At 36.0% G+C, this 18,782-nt stretch overlaps 2 protein-coding genes across 2 annotated transcripts; both read right to left on the bottom strand.

Moving 5' to 3' along the window:
* Window positions 1-177: 177 nt before the first annotated feature.
* Window positions 178-4,950, bottom strand: LOC149017978 (peptidase, S9A/B/C family, catalytic domain protein (Protein of unknown function DUF829, transmembrane 53)). Its single transcript, XM_089152307.1, has 7 exons — window positions 4,575-4,950; window positions 2,488-2,545; window positions 2,054-2,134; window positions 1,782-1,817; window positions 1,253-1,492; window positions 1,013-1,154; window positions 178-786 (listed from the first exon to the last, which is right to left on the bottom strand). The coding sequence occupies exons 1-7, from the start codon at window positions 4,748-4,750 to the stop codon at window positions 296-298; spliced, it is 1,224 nt and encodes a 407-aa protein (XP_089008433.1). The 5' UTR covers window positions 4,751-4,950; the 3' UTR covers window positions 178-295.
* An 8,886-nt stretch (window positions 4,951-13,836) lies between these two features.
* On the bottom strand, window positions 13,837-15,262 carry LOC149017977 (cyclin-dependent kinase inhibitor 7-like). Its single transcript, XM_089154263.1, has 4 exons — window positions 14,752-15,262; window positions 14,554-14,612; window positions 14,149-14,328; window positions 13,837-14,026 (listed from the first exon to the last, which is right to left on the bottom strand). Exons 1-4 carry the CDS (start codon window positions 15,133-15,135, stop codon window positions 13,957-13,959), a joined length of 693 nt encoding a protein of 230 aa, XP_089010389.1. The 5' UTR covers window positions 15,136-15,262; the 3' UTR covers window positions 13,837-13,956.
* Window positions 15,263-18,782: the final 3,520 nt, after the last annotated feature.

The raw sequence follows: 18,782 nt of genomic DNA, 5'->3' as shown, positions 1-18,782 counted from the left end.
GATCCATGTAAATGGCATCCACTTTCAATAACCCAAAACTTTTTAACTTTAATTACCATTAGCTTGACCTCCCTGTACACTTAAAAAACTCCTGGATAGAATTCTGTGAAAGCACATGCTATTGTAACATCCTTATTACCCTACAAGACAGCAATACTACTGAAATGTTTACTTACATTTCTTATCTCAATGGGTTCGCAGGGATTGGATTTACTCGTAAGCTCAAAGTGCCTCTAACAATAACCATTTCCAGGAGCATCATCCGCCGATCTTACTATAAATGTTTAACTTTTGACTACAATCTCGAGCGACGAATGCACTTGATGGGGTTGAAGGATGAATGCCTGCGTGAATGATATGGTTGTCCATTGAAGCTGCCGGGTGACTTTATGTCCCAACCCTCAATGTTCTTAGGGACACAAACATCAAAGAGGATTTGACCTAGAACACCGTGTGCATTAATGGTTGGCGGATTTTGCAGATGGACCAACCCTTCCTTCTGCTCGTCTTGCACAGACCCCATGTCCCTACTATCATGATACTCGACTGAGCTGGGCAAGAAGAAATGGTCACTTGGTCCAAGAGCAACTCTTCGGAAACTCTGATTTGAACATTTCCCTGCTTTCCGGAGGTTGTAAACCGACTCAGACAATTCATCATGTGTCCCGTCCATACCGATTCTTTCGCCTTCAAGCTTTTGAATTCTCCGTGAATATACTAAAGCTGCCTTACCAAGCAATTCACTAACAGCAGCCTTATAATCAGTAGGATAACGCTTGTAGTGACCTGTGGTAAAACAAATAAAATAAGCTATGCATACTTCCAGACCAATACAGAACATAAATTTGGAACTGATGAGAAATATCCTAACTTCCAACCAACCAGAGTAATTTAAATGTTCAAGCTATGTGGGAAAATAAATCTCCATTCAGATCTCTCTTAACTATATGTCAAAAATTTATAAATGAAATACATAAATTACTGCATTACAAAACCAAAGTTAGGTACAGACCTACATGACTCGAGCCATTCCATGTCACTAGTTTAACATCACCCCCAAGCTCTTGCAATCGTTGAGCAAAATTGCAGATAATTTGATAGGGAGCAAGATCATCATTTTCTGAACACAAAATAAGATATGGACCACCCAAGGACTGCATAAAATGAAGAAAAAAAAAACAATAATAACAATAAGGTGCTAGTAGAAGCAAGAGATGCAACTTTGAATGGCTCATAAGCTGAAGAAACTTACAACTGAAGCATACAGAGTCTGCCAGTACTCAGCACGCTGTGTTTCAAACCGATTTAGAAAGAGGGCGTCCAGGCCAGAAGCAATACCATTTGCCATCCATGACATCAATCGCGGAGGATGGGACATTTTGAGAACAGTGGGGTGAAGAACAAATCGAGAACCCAAATCACTTGTAAAATCCACGGGACTGGAATCATAAATATGACCAGAAACACAATCTCTCACCAATTGATAATTATCCTGCACCAAAAACAAATTTTAATGAAAGACATGCGTATAAACTCCATGTAAGAATCCTCTATTCAAATAAATAACTATTTAAAAGACGGGAAAAAAAGAAGCTGTATGAGAAATACTACAAATCCAGCAAAAATTACATCATTTTGTTCCATCTGTGTATCCATTTTATCAGTTTACCCCAAAGAAATCTTAACTCAAGTATCAGAAAATATAAATATGAACGGAATGAATGGTTAAGGTTTTCCCAAGTCCAAATAGAGAAGAAGGGGATTAGGAAGTATAGACATACCAGTTTGAGTTGTGTTTCACACTTTCCTTCGATTATCTGAAATGTAACAGGGAAAAATTATTAGTATTACCACAGCTAGGAAAAATATAAAATCACAATTTCCCATCCTTCATTACTATGATTTTAGGAATATAGATTTCCCCCCCCCCCCCCCCTCCTTTTTTTCTCTTTCCTATGGAAGGTAGAGGAATTGAAAAGAAAAGTAATAATGAAAATCAACATTCAAACTGATTCATACTAATAAAATAAAAATCAAGAATTTGCAACATTACCTGAAGGACCTTGTACATGCAAGCCTTTGGACCACCAGAAAAGGATGCAAAGACAACCGGGGATGGCGTAATCTTCAGCTCCTATTTTTCCAAAGCAATCAATGTGTGAGAGAGAGATGGATGCCAAAGAAATGTTTGATTACTAGCCAAACAGTACCCCCCGTGGGGTAATTGTTTGGTAACAGACTCATAACTACAGTCAATATTTCTAAATTTCCCAAGGCTCCATCCAATTTCAGTGCTTTCTGATGTCCCCACCCATGTGGAACTCTATGTCCAATACAACAACAACAACAAGCCTTGTCCCAACTAAATGAGGTTAGCTACATGAACTCTATGTCCAATAATGTATCAAAAACCTGGCCTATAGTTCATTTTGCTCTAAATTTTCCTACAAGTTCCTTCATGATTAAGAAAATCACAAGAACACTGACCTTAAGAAGCTCATTCAAAATGCCGACAGCAAGAGATGTAGCCTTCTCAGGGAAGAATCTGCAAACGATGCCAATGATGGAATTCATGAGTCATAGCAAGAATGAATAGAAAGCCACTGACCATTCAAAACTACATCTTCGTATAAATCTATAAAACTTTAAGAAATTGCACAGGCGAATGCATAAAATAAATAATTCTGAATTCTTTAAGGACATAAAGAGTTCCCTGAAAAACCCCAAAACAGTTGTATCCAAGACTTGAGCCTTCATTCTTGAATTATGTGTTCAATATTTCTAAATAAGATGTTCTGGAGTTCTATTTTCTACTCAATGAGCCCATTGAGGCCAAGGCTGTTGGAGCACAACCATTCTATCACAAAACGGAGGCCAAATGTTTACATAGAGGCAACAGGACAAGGATGGTTGCAAAAAAAAATCCTGTTTATGCTAATCATAGATACCATGAAAACCTAAGATCAACAGCCAGTGACCTGGAACCAATCACACTTGGATCAGGTAAAGGTCCTTAGGATGAGTACTTGTGACCTAACAAACAAGATTACCTGTAGAATTGTTTTTAGAGAATGATTAAACATATTGACAACTAGATCTTTTGCTTCCACACCTTCTTGACGGTTCATGAGTATTTTTCACAGAGATGCAAATGTTTCTCAACAGCCACCTTAAGCATCGAAGATAATCTTTTTAAGGGAAAAAAATGAAGTTGTTCCAATGAAAATGTTTAAATTGCCAATGCACTAAATGTCAAACACTTCCAATGTACTTAAACTGCTTTGACTGTTTGCAAAACCTGTGAATCCTCTAAGGGTATGCCTACAATCCAGGTATCAGCTCAATCACCACATCATGAACAGTACTCAACAAAGAGTAGATCAATGATATCCTTCACATTTTAGGGAACCATGTCTTTTGCATTTTACAATTTACACAAGCTAAGAAATCAAACTAAGAAAGTCAGTTGCTTGAAAAAGTAGCCTTCTCTTCTCCGGCTCTGTTTTGAAAATTCACCTTACATGGAAAAACACCATTGATTTCTCCTAAGAAGCTGCAGCTTGTGACTTAACCTTTTTCAACATGTTGGCATCTAAAGTTCATATATTCATAAAATGCTTAATATCTTAAGCATCGAAGCTACTCAACCTAATCTCATAAAGGATGATGACTTCAGGTTGTTTAATGCCCACTGCAAAAATGTTAAAATCAGTTGCTTCCTGAACCACGGTGTTGGTGGTGTAATGCCTCGTAATCCATTGCTCGCATAGGTGGGCTAATTCTGAAGGAACATCAAGAGGCCGATGATTCTTTTTCAGTGATCAATCTGAGAGAGGTGACAGGAGGAGCAGCTGTGACCTTGTTCTTCATTAATAAAGAAACTGATCCCATCCCCTACGGATGTCAGCAATCTTGCCTAACAACATGACTCCTTGCGTGCCACTGGTGATTGTTGTCCACAATTTTTTTAACATCTTATAAATTTATCATTCTTCTACCCACGGATTGCAATTTTTTATCCGAGAAAATTGTCCAATCTATAACAGAGAAAAAGTAATTTTGCTTTCACCCACACGGCCCTCCTACATGAAATTTCCCGTTGGTTGTTCCAATTTTCATGGTTCGTAGTTCACGTTTATGATAAGTCTTCAACGCTAATTTCATCAGAAACAAGCAAGGCGTCTCACCAACTAGAGATTCAATTAGGATAAACAGATGCATGAGCCACTGGAACAAAGCACTTAATCAGAACCCGCGATCATCGCAGATCATCTTGGATTTCCAAAAAGGGATAAAGATTTAAAAAGATAAAAACAAAAAGTCGGAGAACAAGAAAACCCACAAAAGATAAGATTGAGGGAGGGAGAGGTAGGGTGGGCCTTCACTCATTCAACCACAAAAATTCAGATAAATATATAAGAACAAAAATGAAGCGAATTCAGCTGAGCACAATCAAACCAAAGATTAACAAAATCCATAAAGATACATATATCAGGAGACCATGGGGGAGGGAAGGCAACGAAAATTCAAAACTTTCTTTTAATTTATTGTTCTTCTCTGAAGATGAGACTTACAGATTGAGAAATTCAGAATGGCATATGAGGGAATTCCATCCGAGAGAAGAATAAAGATCAATGAATGTCTTTAATTGCCTTTCTTGACTCGACATCCAAGCGAACACCACAATAATTCCTTCGACTTGGCCATGAGCTTCTTTTCCCCAATAGAAATTACCCCCGTCACCGAACATCTTCTTTCCTCCCCAGAAACCAAGAAACAGGAGATTTTTCGGCTCTTCAACTCAGAACACAAATTTCTTCACCTCAGGCCTATAAATCGCGCATGCCATAATCGCAGTAATGCAGAGTTGCAGACACACGCGAGAAGGAGAGAGAGATTATCTCCTTTTTTTCTCTCTCTATCTCTCCCCGAAACTTATATGCAGCGGAGAATGCTAACATGCGCAGAATGCGAAGGGATGGGATATCCTTGGGTTCCAGCCACTCGTACTTCCCATCTTTATATGATCGCAACTTTGCGGGCGAGGATTGTTCGCAAGTTTGTCATCTCATAAGGTGCGTAGGCTAAGACAGTTAGGCCCCAGGTACATGTTAAAATTCACAATTGAAGTTATGATATATCTGTGCTTACGTGGAAATGATCTGTAAGGTTTATTATTGCTGTTTTGGCTTATCTCGCAACGCAACACAAAGCAACAGGGTGAAGAAAGACTTGATTGCTTGAAACTTTGAACGCGAAATTCCCTTTTTCTCCTCGTAACAAAATGTCTTCCTTGCTGCCAGTGTAGGAAATTCTCCTTTGCCAAGCCAATGATAACGTACTGAATGGTATCATTCAACAATGATGTCTATCACGGAGGGATTGAGTCCGGATCAACTATCCGTCCGGGGAGCTCCGGCGACTTTACCATCATAAATACAGGGGATCAGGGGCTGGATTCTTTTTTTATTTTTTTAATTTTTTACCCATAGGCCCCACAAGATTTGTTTTCTATCATAAATACAGGAGGACCCAGGGTTGGGTGACCTTAGACGGGCTCAACTAGATGAAATATTTCGACAAATTTCACCGGTTTTGACTCTGGCAAAACCTAGAGAACCAGTGAAATTAGCAAGAGGTCCTCTCGCAAAGTGTTGTTTTCTTCTTCTTTTCTCTTTTCTTAGTTTATAGACTTGTCTTTTGGAGTAATAATGTCAATCTTCTTCTCACTTATAGAAAATATATATTACCTACTCTACTGAAGGTTGCTATGCAATTCCAACAATAGTTATTGATCTAATTAAAACAAAGTCACCATGAACTTTACAAAATAGAGAATCAAAAAGCAATATCCAAGACAAGAAGGGGGTGGGGAGTAGACACATATCAGTCCTGAGTCTTTGTTGCTATTTTGGCAAGCACATTTGCTGCAAAGTTGGCCTTTGTATGCACGAGTAAATGAGCCTTCGGTGCAGTGGCGGACCCAGGATGCAATAGTGGGGGGCCGAAGAATGAAAGCTAGATAAACTTCCCATTTGGGGTCTCACCTCTAAACTATTTTATTAAATTAAATAATAGACCCACATATATTTTGTGGGGCCCACCCATATTTTAAAAAATGATATATTATTGATAATGATATTTTTTTTCGACAAAATATAGGTAAAATTAATGCAACTATATAAAAAATATATACACATGACTTCAACCCTAAAAAGTTAGATGCAAACCAAATTTTTTTTTTAAGGTAAGAGATGCAAATCAATAGTAGTTAATTACCTACTAACTATAGACATTTTAATCACAATACAAAATCAAATAACAAAAATTGCAAAAGAAATAAAGAAACATAGAATATAAAATCAAATTAAAAAGAATAACAAAAACGAAAAAGAGAAATAATAAATAAATTAAGCAAGATAAAGAGACCTAATTGTGGAGTAGATTTTTTTCCAAATTTTCTTAAGCCACGCTTATAGGAAAGGAAAAAGAATAAATAAGAAAAAAAGATGATAGAGGAGAGAGGAAATAGGAGAATAACTAAGGATTGAAGAGTTAGTTTTTAATTAGAAGTAACATTTTGATTTTTGAATACCTACTAAGATTTTTTTTTCAAAAATTTCCTTTAACCCACGTTTATAGAAACAGAAGAGAATAAATAAGAAGAAAAGATGAGAGAGAAGAGAGGGGAGAATAAATAGGAATTGATGAATTAGTTTTTTATTAGGAATGACATTTATACCCATCATTTTACCTTAAAAATTATCCACAATATTGGGGGGGGGGCCAAATAGTGACATTTCACATGTGGGAAGAGAAAAAACTGAAAAAATTAAAGGAACTAAGGGAATATGCATAAAAATTTTAAAAATCCGGGGGCCATGGCCAGGGGCAGAGCCAGGATTGAATATTGGGGGAGCCAAATATGCATGGGCCAATGTGGGACTCATCGTGGGTCCCATCTCATAAAATTGTATTATATTTGACACGTGGGGCCTACATTAAAAATTTAGGGAAATTAAGCTGAGATTCTAAGCGAGATTTGAATTTCCATTAATATGAATGAAATTTTAGAAAAAAGTTTAAGGATTAAAAAGAAATCAATGATTATGATTAGATCTGATAAAATCTATGGCTGAATTCTAACGAGATTAAAATTGCTAGTAGTAGAATAAAATTTTAGGAAAAAGAAAGAACAACTAAATAAAAAAAATAAAATTATACTTTATTAAATGAATATTAGAAAATTCGTGGTGAATGTGAGAGAGAGAGGAATAATTTGAGAAAGAGAGAGTGAATATGATAACTGTGGAGAAGATTTCCAAAAATTCCATTGTCGGCTAACTACTCCAATATTTTGTGAGACGTGTGAGAAAAAAAGAGAGAAGAAATAGGAATAAAAAAGGAGATTCATTAGAGAATAAATAGAAATGAAAATATGAGAGAGAATATAGGGAGAAATTCATGGATTGTGAGTTAATTTTTAATTAGAATTTAACGATTTATTCCTTAAAACTAGGGGTTTAATGATAACCATTTGATTATGATTAAGAATGACATTTGTACCCATCATCTATATCTTGGATTTTTATTTTTAATTTTTGGAGGGGGCAAAATAGTGGTATTTCACACATAAAGTGAGAAAAATTAAGAAAATATGTAGGTATTTTTAAATTTTCAAAAATCCGGGGGGGGGCCATGGCCCCCTCCGGTCCCTACGATGGCTCAGCCACTGGCCATGGCCCCCTCTGGCCCCTTCATAGGTCCAGGGGGGGCAAAAGGGACCAAAGGAGGTATTTTTCAAATCCGGGGGGCATGGCTCCCTCCGGCCCGCTTCGCCAGGCCATGGCCCCCTGCTTGGGTGAAGGAACTAGCCAATTTGAGAATGTCATTGACTAAATGAGATACTTTTCAAACTGGGTGAGATGACGAATGGGTGAGAAAAGACACAGGGACTGATTATTACTTTCAAATATGATATGAGAAATGTGGTGATCGAGGACTAAAGAGAGACATTCCAAATGGCTTGTGCTTCAATAACCAAAGACTCTTGGCATCTAGTTTCTGCCCAAAGGCAAAAATCACTAATTTAACTCATTTTAGAAATTGTTGCCCAATAGGACATGCGAAGATAAACCATATGATTAGAAGGTGATATTTACAAAAATTAAAAAAAGAAGAAGAAAGGAAGAAAAAAGAAAGAGAGGTACCTTGCAAGCATTATTGGATTTAAGCTTGGGTCCATTAGAAGCTAGGTTTAAAGTATCATATGATACTAACCGATACGTATCGATATTTGACCAAACCGATACAATCCGTATCTCCATTGAATTATACTAAAATACATTAACCAGAGCGATACAATACTCGATACAGGACAATACGTCTATTAAAATCACCTAACTGATACGATACTCGATACCGATACGTTAAACCTTGATTAGAAGTTACTGATTAAATAAAAATAATTAGGGTTGCAAAGCAAGTAAGCACCACCACTGGAGGATAGTTCAATTGGTAATGTTGACACATTTTATTAAAGAGGTTAGGGGTACGAGTCTCCCTGTGATATATGTAATGATCTCCATCCTCTACTAAAAAAAATTACCAATTTCCCAAAAAAAAAAAGTAAATCACCACCAATTTTTCGAGGCTATTTAGTTAGTAATAAAGCAATGTCTCATAGTATGAAATTAAGAATAATATGTAATAATTATCTCTCAGATGTTATCAAAATACACATAAACTCGTTTGAATGAGCCTCGGGTTCTTAAGAAAAGAAAGGAAGAAAAAAAATGTCACCACCCATCAATATTTAGTGGAGAAAATTTTGCTTTCCATGTGAATAAAACAAAGACACTTCAACTTTTTGTATCTTTAGTCCCTTAAATGTCAATTTGATATGAGACAGATATATAAGACAGATATAGAAGTATCACATGATGTGATCCATGCATTTTTTTTTTGACAAAAGATGATTGAGTGGGCTGATGAGACTATAATTTTTTTGCCCTAAGTTGATAAATTAATAATAAAAAGATAAAAATTTTATCATTTATGTTGGCTACCACTGCCACCATCTCTTCTTCCACCTTCATTTACACCTCACCAGTCGCCACTAAATTAAAGTTCCTGAAACAAAAGTCATTGTACACTTGAGACCATGGTATTACATTTTGCCGAATATCAACTGAAAGTTTTGTTGCTATCGAAAATGAAACAGTCTGAAATTCATAAAAAAAATTGTCGATTTTCTAGTGATTTGATGAAATTTTGGCGAATATCATTGAAAGTCTTGATAAAATACTGAATATCGTAAGAGACGGAGACAATACTATACCTAACAAACCCTACAGTAAGGACCACAAAGTCAAAAAGAAATCCCCTCTTCCATGTTTGACACCACTCTTCGCAGAACCATATGCAACATCAAAACCCATACTTGCAACGAAGCAGTATAAAATTAAAATCTATAATGGAAAAAGGAAAAACCCAGAACCCCGATTACAAAAGGATCATGAAAAAGTTGATGAAAGACAATTATAGAGGAAGCCAAACAATGGAGCAGTTTTATCTCCGTTGAAAGTTGAAGACATTTTTTGCAGAGATTGAATGAAACCGCAAAACAAATTCCAAAAATCCAATTTTGTTTCTCACTGCTTCTTTTTCCCTTTTGGTTTTGAATTTTGGTGTTCTTGCTTTGTGAAGAAAAAGTGGAAAGAAATATAGATCGTAACAAGCTCACTACAAAAACTCGACGAATTCACTGAAAAGACGGTTGTCTCACTTATTTCTCAATCTACAAAGTAACTGCAAAGATTGTCGTCTCACCGGTTTCTCAATCGACCGAACTGCAAGTCCGAACAGCTGCTATTTATAGTTGGAGATGGACAGATCGGATTTTAGTGGACCGGTTCAACGATTGGAAGTAAAGTGGGGGGAGGAACTACAAACTATCAGCCAAATCTCGACTCTATATTTTGCCGAGACTTCGCATCTTGCTTGAGATATATTTTATGTTTCATTTTTTGTTAAGAGGAAGAAAGAAGAAAAAAAATCTATCAGTCCGTTATCAATTTTTGTTTACAGAAATTTGACCCAGCAATTAAAATTCAGAGGGTCCTTTCTACGATAGAGAAATGACTTTGAAACAAAAATATTATCGTGCAATTTGAAAAACGTTTTTCTTGCAACATGTTAGAAAGCATGTATGATGCTTAGCACACATTGAAGATCTACATTTACATCATGGTTTGCTATTCGATCAATTAATTCATATAATTATTGGTAGAGATCGATATCAATTTCTTACGATAATGTATCAATGCTATTTAAAGATCTAAAATTGAAAGAAATAAAAAAAAATAAAAAAAAAAACTCTCAATTTTGGCCCAAGAAACAAAGAAAAGTGATGTTTCTTGGGCCTGGGTTACTGGACTAATATGATATTCTTGAGTGGGCTTACATTTATTCTAAGCCGAGTTCTTAATATTATGGAACTTTATTTGGTCATGGCTGGGCTTGATTTTTTATTTTATTTTTTGGGGTCAAAGGGCTGGGCTTGATTGATTCTAAGATGGATCATAGTTTGAGAGAAGTGGATCATCACACTTCGTATACACTAATGGTGGCATTATTACAAATTTCTTAACCTTTTTTTTTTTTTTTTTGTGAAAATTTTCCCTTATGATTTACGCTAATACTTATATTAGAATGTTACAGATAGTTGGATTCTCTAACTGACTGGAAGAGCCCTTTGAGCCAAATATGCATTGATGTATGTTAGGGACACTGTCAATTAGACATATATACCTTTATATATTTCTCGTATTCTATCCAATGAAAAGACAATTCATTGTCACGTTCTCTTGTATAGTATAAGGCCCCCCCATATAGACTTCTTAATGGTGAAGGTAAGTGACCCAAACCATTGATTGGATATGTGTCTCATAGCGAAACATGGGTCCTACACTACATGTTCAACTAAGATCGAGACATCCCCATATTCTCTCGGACAAATAATAATTTTTTGGGTCATCATCAAATCAGTCTCAAGAATTGAGGGTTCATACGCCCAAAAAATGGTAAGAAAGAAATGGAAGGCTTGAGCCTAAGACACCCTTGATCTTACAATATTTATATAAAAAAGTGCCACCATTAAGCCAGAAGTACATCATGGATAAGTAATACGTATATCATCCATGTAATGTGTATATCATTCGTTAAAATATATTCATGCACTCAAATCTCTCTCTAATTATATAAGAGAATATCTTGATTGATTTGATGCTGAAGATTCCCCCAACATGAGAATTATGGAGAACTATCATTTCATATAATTAATATTGAATCGTGCTTGGGATTACTGATTTACAATACAAATGCAGTCATCCAATCCAATCCATCTAAGAAATTAATTAATTGTTTTCTTTTTTTTTTTTTTTGTTAAAAGAAATTAATTAAGTATTAACACCAAAGAGAATCATGATATCAGTTTCGTGAACAGTGCCCCAAGCATAACGTATCGGAATTCGGAAGCAAGAAACTTCCACTCACTTCTTTATCAAGCAACATTCTTTCACGGAGTGCGGGTCCCACATCCCAAAGCGTTGATTTTTTTACTAATTAAGAGGAAAAATATAACCAACGAAAAATATATTTTTTTATATTTAAAAATAAAAATTAGGGCATCAGATCCGAAGCGAACGGAAAGCTATATTTTTTTTTTGGACCACCACTTTTCCAATACGGCCCTCCCACGTGCACTCTTCTCCATTCGCCCCTCAATTTAGGTTAAATTACATACGTGCCCTCAGATTCCTAAACTAAAAATCTGAATTTTTTTTTAAATTTTTTTATTTTTGTACAAATTTAGAAATTACATTATTAAAATGGAAGGATTTATCACAACATTTTATTTTTACAAAATAAAAAATGTATAGATTTTTTGTGTGTGGATTTCTTTAGTAAATCATAATCTAATATTAGTTTTTTTTAATGTAATATATTACTTGTGGGTCTCAAGTAGACTAACACCGTTAGCCGCAGGCCGCCGTTAAGTATTTTAAATTTTAAATGTGAATGGACTAAAGTACCCCTCAAATTATTTAATACATTAGGTAATATATGGTTTTAGAAAAAGATAATTGGTCAAAAGCGTTAATTTTATATATATAAAAAGAAAAACATAATAACATAATGTAGTAAATAACATGAAGGAACCAACAAGGGTTGGTCCAAGTGGTATTGGTTTGCTTAAGCAAGGTTCCAGTATCGAATCCTTGTGGATGCAAAAAATTTTTGCTGGGAGACTCACCCACCGCAGCCAGGCATGTGATGCGGGTCGAACATCAGTTTATAAATCGGGGTTGGCAACAAAAAAAAAAAAATAATAATAACATGAGGGACATTTTGATCCCTCCACATTTGAAATTTGAATATCCTTAATGGTGATTGATGTTAAATTAAGGAACCCCATCATTAAATTTGAATATTTTTTTAATTAAAATTTTCATTTATGTTGAATATTAAAATGTTGTTTCCTATTTTGTGTTGTGGTTGCAATTTATTGTTGCTTTCCTTAATTTATTTTCCTTGATTTTTGTTGCAAATTAATTTTCCCTAAAAACGGTTTACAAGATAATTTTTTATAATCCAATCTTTTAAGAATAAACATTTCAAATTCAAAAAAATATATATAAAAACCGCATTTATCATCCATCATTGCATAAAATGCTTAACCGTTTCATTCGATAAAAAAATCTTGACATACATGAATATAAAATAAATGTCTGTAAATGCATAAGGCACAACAAACCCTTCTCAGAAATTAATTTCCTAGGGCTCAAGAGAGGTGCAAACTTTTGGTGCATTCGCCAAATTTTAGAACTTTTTCAACTTGGATTCTCCAACTATTACTTCCCCAAAAATAGAATTTTGCTTCGCTTGTTTCGCATTAGTTGCTTGCTTTTCTTCTCATATTCGTCTCCCAAGCTGGTGAAGAAGAAAAGACTTAGAAACTTTTCCACAAAGAAACATCAGTTTTTACCTTAAAATAAAAGGGAAAACAAAGATAAGCTTTCACTGATTTTTGACATGTGTTCAGGCACAGAATATCACACTAAACTGACAAAGGTTCATGTATTTGCCTCTTGATTTTTGATAATGCCCTCGCCAGCCTCGATTGCTCGGTGCTAGAAAACAACAGCATTGAAGAAAAAATTCGGAAGAATACAAAAGAAAGGGATAGAAGTCTGGTTGGTGATAATGGAATGAGTGGTTGAAGTCAAAATCTTGAGCATGACTATCTGTAACAAAAAAAAAATGTAAAAATGAGTTATGGAGATTTCGACCTCAATCACTTGATGGAGTTGAACCCAAAAGAAGACTCTATTTTGTGATATTTTCTCTCTTCCAATTTCTTATATGAAAATTATAAAATTTCCTATAATATTCAAATCTAATTTAGAAAAATAGAAAGACAAAAAAGAAAAAAGAATGACTAAGAAAAAAATGACTGACTTTGAGACTGATTCTACTGAAATTTAGTTCTACTAAAATTTAGGCTTAAATTATCAAAAATAAAAAAATAAAAAAATAAAAAATAAAAAATTTAGGGCTTAAAAATGCTGATATTTAATTATTCGGCGTTTCTTCCCTGCACAAGGAATTGCAGAATAGCAGAAGAAGCAGAAGCTTCTCCGTATGTCGTACAGACAACGGAGTTCTGTTACAGTAAAGAGAGAGAATGCTGTACACAACTAACAGTCTAACACTACGGAAGGACATTCTCATTGAGAAAGAGAAAAAACGAAGAAAAATAAAACTTAATACTAATTTATATTCCTTTTTTTTTTTTTTTTTTTTTTCATATAAACCCTTCCAAATTTCCAAATGTTGCTTCCAGGTAAACCATTTTTCCTTTCGCTGCCAAATGCTGCTTTTTCTCTCTGTTCATCATGGTTTTACTTGAACCCACTCGTAACGACCCTCCAATGGAACCTCCTTCAAGATGTCAAAGTTGTACCTGCGCGAAATTAGGGTTTTGGGTAACATTAGAGTGAGCTAGCTTGCAGAGTGAAACCCAGCTGCGTGTCCTCCGATTCCTGTGCACCCCACCCCAAGCCAGAGTGGTTTTTGTGAACTTACTTGTCAGTAAACCGCTGCTGCTGCTCCTTCTCTGCGGCGCTGAAGAACTCCTCAATCTCCGCTTCGGTTGGCATCTTCTGAGCCGTCGATCTGAAGCGAGAATTTGACTCTTCTGGCCTCCCAATCGACTCCAGATCTCCTGATTCAGCACCAAGCTCACTCGATGGAGTTGTTTCTCTCCTGCAAAAAGCGATAATTCGCAAGAACAGAAAGCCGAATTAATAAGAGCTAAAGCCGGAGAATATGAATAATAACAATAATAATAATAGTAGACCGTTACCACCTCCCACTTTCAAGCTACAATATGACATTAATTGAAGAAACTCATGAATATTTTCGAATTTTGAAAATCAAAATTTAAACCGAAATGAAGAAGAAGAAGAAGAAAAAAAAAATCTGTTCAACCTTTGTCGGCCGTCCGAATGTGTCGTCAAGTTCTCATCATGGAAGCTCTCATCCACATCCTGTAAATTTAGTTCAGATTCCAGAACAATCAGAGAGAGTAAAAAAATCAGTCAAGCAAGAAGCGAAAATTCGTCGAAGTTCAGAAAATAAAAGTAAATGAAACTGGAGCTGAATTCTTATTCGAGATTAAAATTTCACCTCTAGATCTACAGATCCCAATCTCTCATTCACGAACTCTGTGGATCCGTTACTCGAGCAGCAAGAAGCCTGTATATGATCGGAATTAGGACTCGAGCATCGATCTTCAGTGATAACTGGACCGGAATTATCCGAATCCGTCAAGGAAACCTGCTTATCCTGTGAGATCACAGGGAGAGAACGGATTTGGAGATGAACAAACTCCGAAGAGGACTGTAATTCTCCCGAATCGACCTTCCTTCTCTTCGTTCCAGCTGTGTTTGTTGCTATTTCTGCTGCTGCTTCTGCCATGTCTAGTTTTCTAGCTCTCGTTGTCACACCAACTTGATCCACTTCCATCACTATTTCACCATTCTCTTTGCATTTCTTGATACACTTCGCCATTCATGTAGAAATCTCTTGCTCTCCTCCTTCGATCACAGCTTCCTCTGCGTGAATGTGTGTGAGCGTGTGTGTGTTAGAGCGAGGGAGTGAGGAAGGCTTTTTCGATTTTTCTCTCTTTTATGCTCTAGAGAGAGAGAGACTGAGAGACAGAGAGGGAAGGACACGAGGAAAAGGCAAGTGGTCCAGAATTTTATTCCGTTAACGGTGACGGTAAACGGGAACGGATATTATGACGGCGCCGTTACGAGGATGAGGCTAAGGAAGATTTGGCGGATCCGTCAAGCTTATTAAAGACCGACGCGTGGAGCCCTGCAAGAGATCGTAACCGTTTTTAGCCGGTGGCACCTGATATGACTGGAAATTGCAGGTCGTTGCAACGGAGAATACATGGCACGTCGTGCAGTTAGGTTGTTACGTCCAGAGACCCGTTTGGTGAGAAGCAGGCCTTGAAAACGTAATAATTGTGATTCGGGCAGAAGCGGAAATGACATATTTAACCTTCTCTTAGTTTTCAAATGACGATACTACCCTAGTTCGGGAATAACTGCATAAAATGGTCGAGGAGGAGAAAGTAGGTAGGCACAGAAGAAGAGGAGAGTGGGACCTGAGGCATGAAGAAGGTGGGAGATGGGACCCACGGTACTTAGCAAGACGGCTGAGGTTTATTGCAGAGACGTGGGCACAGCTCTACTGTTGTGTTAAGGGTCTCTCTGTGCTGCAATTTAAGACCCCCAACGTGTGGTTGTCTCTATGCCTTAAATGAATCAGAGAGAAATTCATAAAATCTACCTCAAATACCACAACAAGCTGATACCAACTTTTGCTTGCCTTGTGTTGATTCGTGGCATATGAAAACTTTCATATGCCATTTTCAGGGGCGGAGTCAGGATTACACGTTGAGGGGGTCAAATAATAAAAGTTATATAGAAACCTGGAGGAGGTTTTGGGGTAAGTAGGTGTGAATTTGGGTATTCTTTAATGAATTTTTTTTATATGAAAGCAGAAGCTTGTCGTGATGCTCTCCATTTTGTATTAGCTCTAAGGCTCAACGTATGTTTGATTGCCTATCGATTATATCTTGGTTGAATGGTACTCAAGTATAAGTAGTTGGGAAAGATTCAAGAATTGAAATCAAACCCGTCTTCTTCTTCTCTAACTGAAATCAAATTTCTCTTCGTCTTCTCGAAACCTTCATATGCAATTTGGTGTATCATAGCTAGGTTTTAATCCCTGCGATTTAGGAATAATGGCATTCCAGTGTTGCTATTACAACCATCATAATGTTTAATGCAAAAAGGGTTGCAATTTTGGTAGTTACTTAACTCCCAACCTAAAAAAGGCTTTTGATAACATCATCAAAGTCTATGGAATAGGGATTTTTGATCGAATTTTGGAGGAGGACATCCCTCTCCGAACGAGCAAGAGCCTTCACAGGTCTCTTCAATGAGGCAGAGGCAAGGGTCAAGGATCCAATACCAGGTATATCTGGTGAATTTGAAGATTTTTAGAGGAACTTTCTTTTCAAAATGGAGGAATTCTTGAAGATGCCATCCGCATCTGAAGAATTAGGTCACAAGGCCGAGGTGGCGGCATTACTACTGCAGCAAATCCACCTAATGTTGTAGTTCACAGAGGTGGTGCTGAGTACGGAGTCCTCCAACTTGCTGCTCTAGAGAAAGTAGTGACACTTGGTGGTAGTGGTGCTGAGCACAGACATCTCGGCTAGGAATTATAATTATTTGCTAAAGATTCTGCAAATGCAACTTAGGAGTTCCAATTTTCTGCCGAAGATGCGGTGAATGCAACTTTTAATGGTTTAGATCTCGGCCAGGGAGTCCAAACGGGATCAGGGTGCATAGGATTCTTATAGGCATTTTTTGTTCCTTTAAAGTTTGTTTAACAATTGGCATAAGATAAGGAGCACAAATAAAATTTGAACTAATCTCTAAAAGAATTAAAGATCATCACCTCTTGCTCAAACCAAACTCTAGTGGCCATGGTCTTTGTAGAACTAATATCTAAGAGACCATGATCTTTGATTTTTTTAGAAATTAGTTCTAATATCAATTTGAGCTCCAACTCGGATACTAGTCGTTAAAATAACTTAAGAGGCCTAGGTTACGTTAACAATTAGTATTAGAATAAGAGCTCAAATTGAGATTATAATTAATCTCTAAAAGAGTTGAAGATCATAGCCGTTTCCTCAAACCAAAACTCAAGTGGCCATGACCTTTGATTCATTTAGAGATTAGTTCTAAAACCTAATCAACCCTACTACCCTCTCCCTGGTGTCAAGAATATGACGAAAAGAGTTATACATGCCCTCTATTAACATGGAAGTAACCTGGGGAGGGGCAACAAGATTTTGCATTGGACATGTAACAAGGAGTGAGTAGGATAATGCAATCCTTTTTCCGCCCTTCATGTTTAGGTATAAACACCTTAAAAGCTTTCTTTTAGGCAAAGACTAACACCTCATAGTATCAGGTCAAGAGTTTAGATCTCCCTGGGCTCTAGGGTGAAGCCCTGCGGTATATCTAAATAGATATAAAGCTACCCTCGATCCTCCTGAGGATATAGTCATCAAAATGCGCATAAGCTGGTTTGGACAAATCACAATTCAAAAAAAATGTAAAATCAAGGATTGTCAATAAGAAGAAAGTGACAGATCTATGTTTATCATAGTTTTTTCTTTACATGGCATAAACAATCCACATGGTGCACATGCTCATTAATTCTAACTATTAAAATTAATATACATTGTTACATAAATGCATCTCAATTTTCCCATACCACACTCATGATTAGTCATGTAAGATATGATCATATAAAATTAAAAAAAAATATTAAGATATAAAATCTTACAAATATGAATATTTCATAATAATCATAGAACAACTTTAGGTACATTAGATAAAGCCACATGAAACTTTATAAGATTATGAAAACACAGAAAACGAGATCAAAGTTTGCTCTTTTCTTTATAAATTGAACTTTTTGTTGAGGGGGAGACTGTGGTCATCAAAAAGAAAGGAAAAGGGTTTTCTCCTTATGTGATTGGGATAATTTAAACTTTAACCAAAAGTGATTGATTCTCCTTATGTGTCCCTTTTCTTTTATATAAATAAACAAGAAAAGGGATATCTTAAAATATTTCAATTGGTAGCTTTTCTCAAAAGCAATAGAAAGATTCATGATTGAATGTTAAAGGAGCTGAGTTTAATGAGCTTTAGCTGTAAATCTAATTTCCTTATATGTTAAGCAACTTATGAGTAGAAAAATAGTACTAAATAATGGAAGTCTTGTAACAATAGGGTACCCCCACAACCCTCTTCATTACTTTACTTGCAACCAACCTAGCTAGATTTTAATTGAAGTTAGAATTATTTATTTGACTTATAGTTTTTTAGTTACAAATCCAATAAAAAGCCATCTTCATATCCTAAAATCACCATATAAAAAATAAAAATTGAATTTGTAATAATTAATGAACAGTTAAATTGATTAGATTAAATTCCCATTAAAGCAACTAATTCCAACTTTTCATTTAAATCACTACAATATTTGGTGACCCCAAGTTCCAACTGGCTAGTGGTTGTGAGATCTATGAATTATGGATATGATTTCTTTTCTGATATTTTGACTAG

This window comes from Hakea prostrata, chromosome 4 (genome assembly GCF_041222555.1).
Source record: "Hakea prostrata isolate BN-2017 chromosome 4, UWA_Hpros_2, whole genome shotgun sequence".
In the NCBI taxonomy this organism is placed as follows: domain Eukaryota; kingdom Viridiplantae; phylum Streptophyta; class Magnoliopsida; order Proteales; family Proteaceae; genus Hakea; species Hakea prostrata.
Note: the sequence above shows the minus strand (reverse complement) of the source record. Positions and strands in the feature narration are given on the sequence as shown.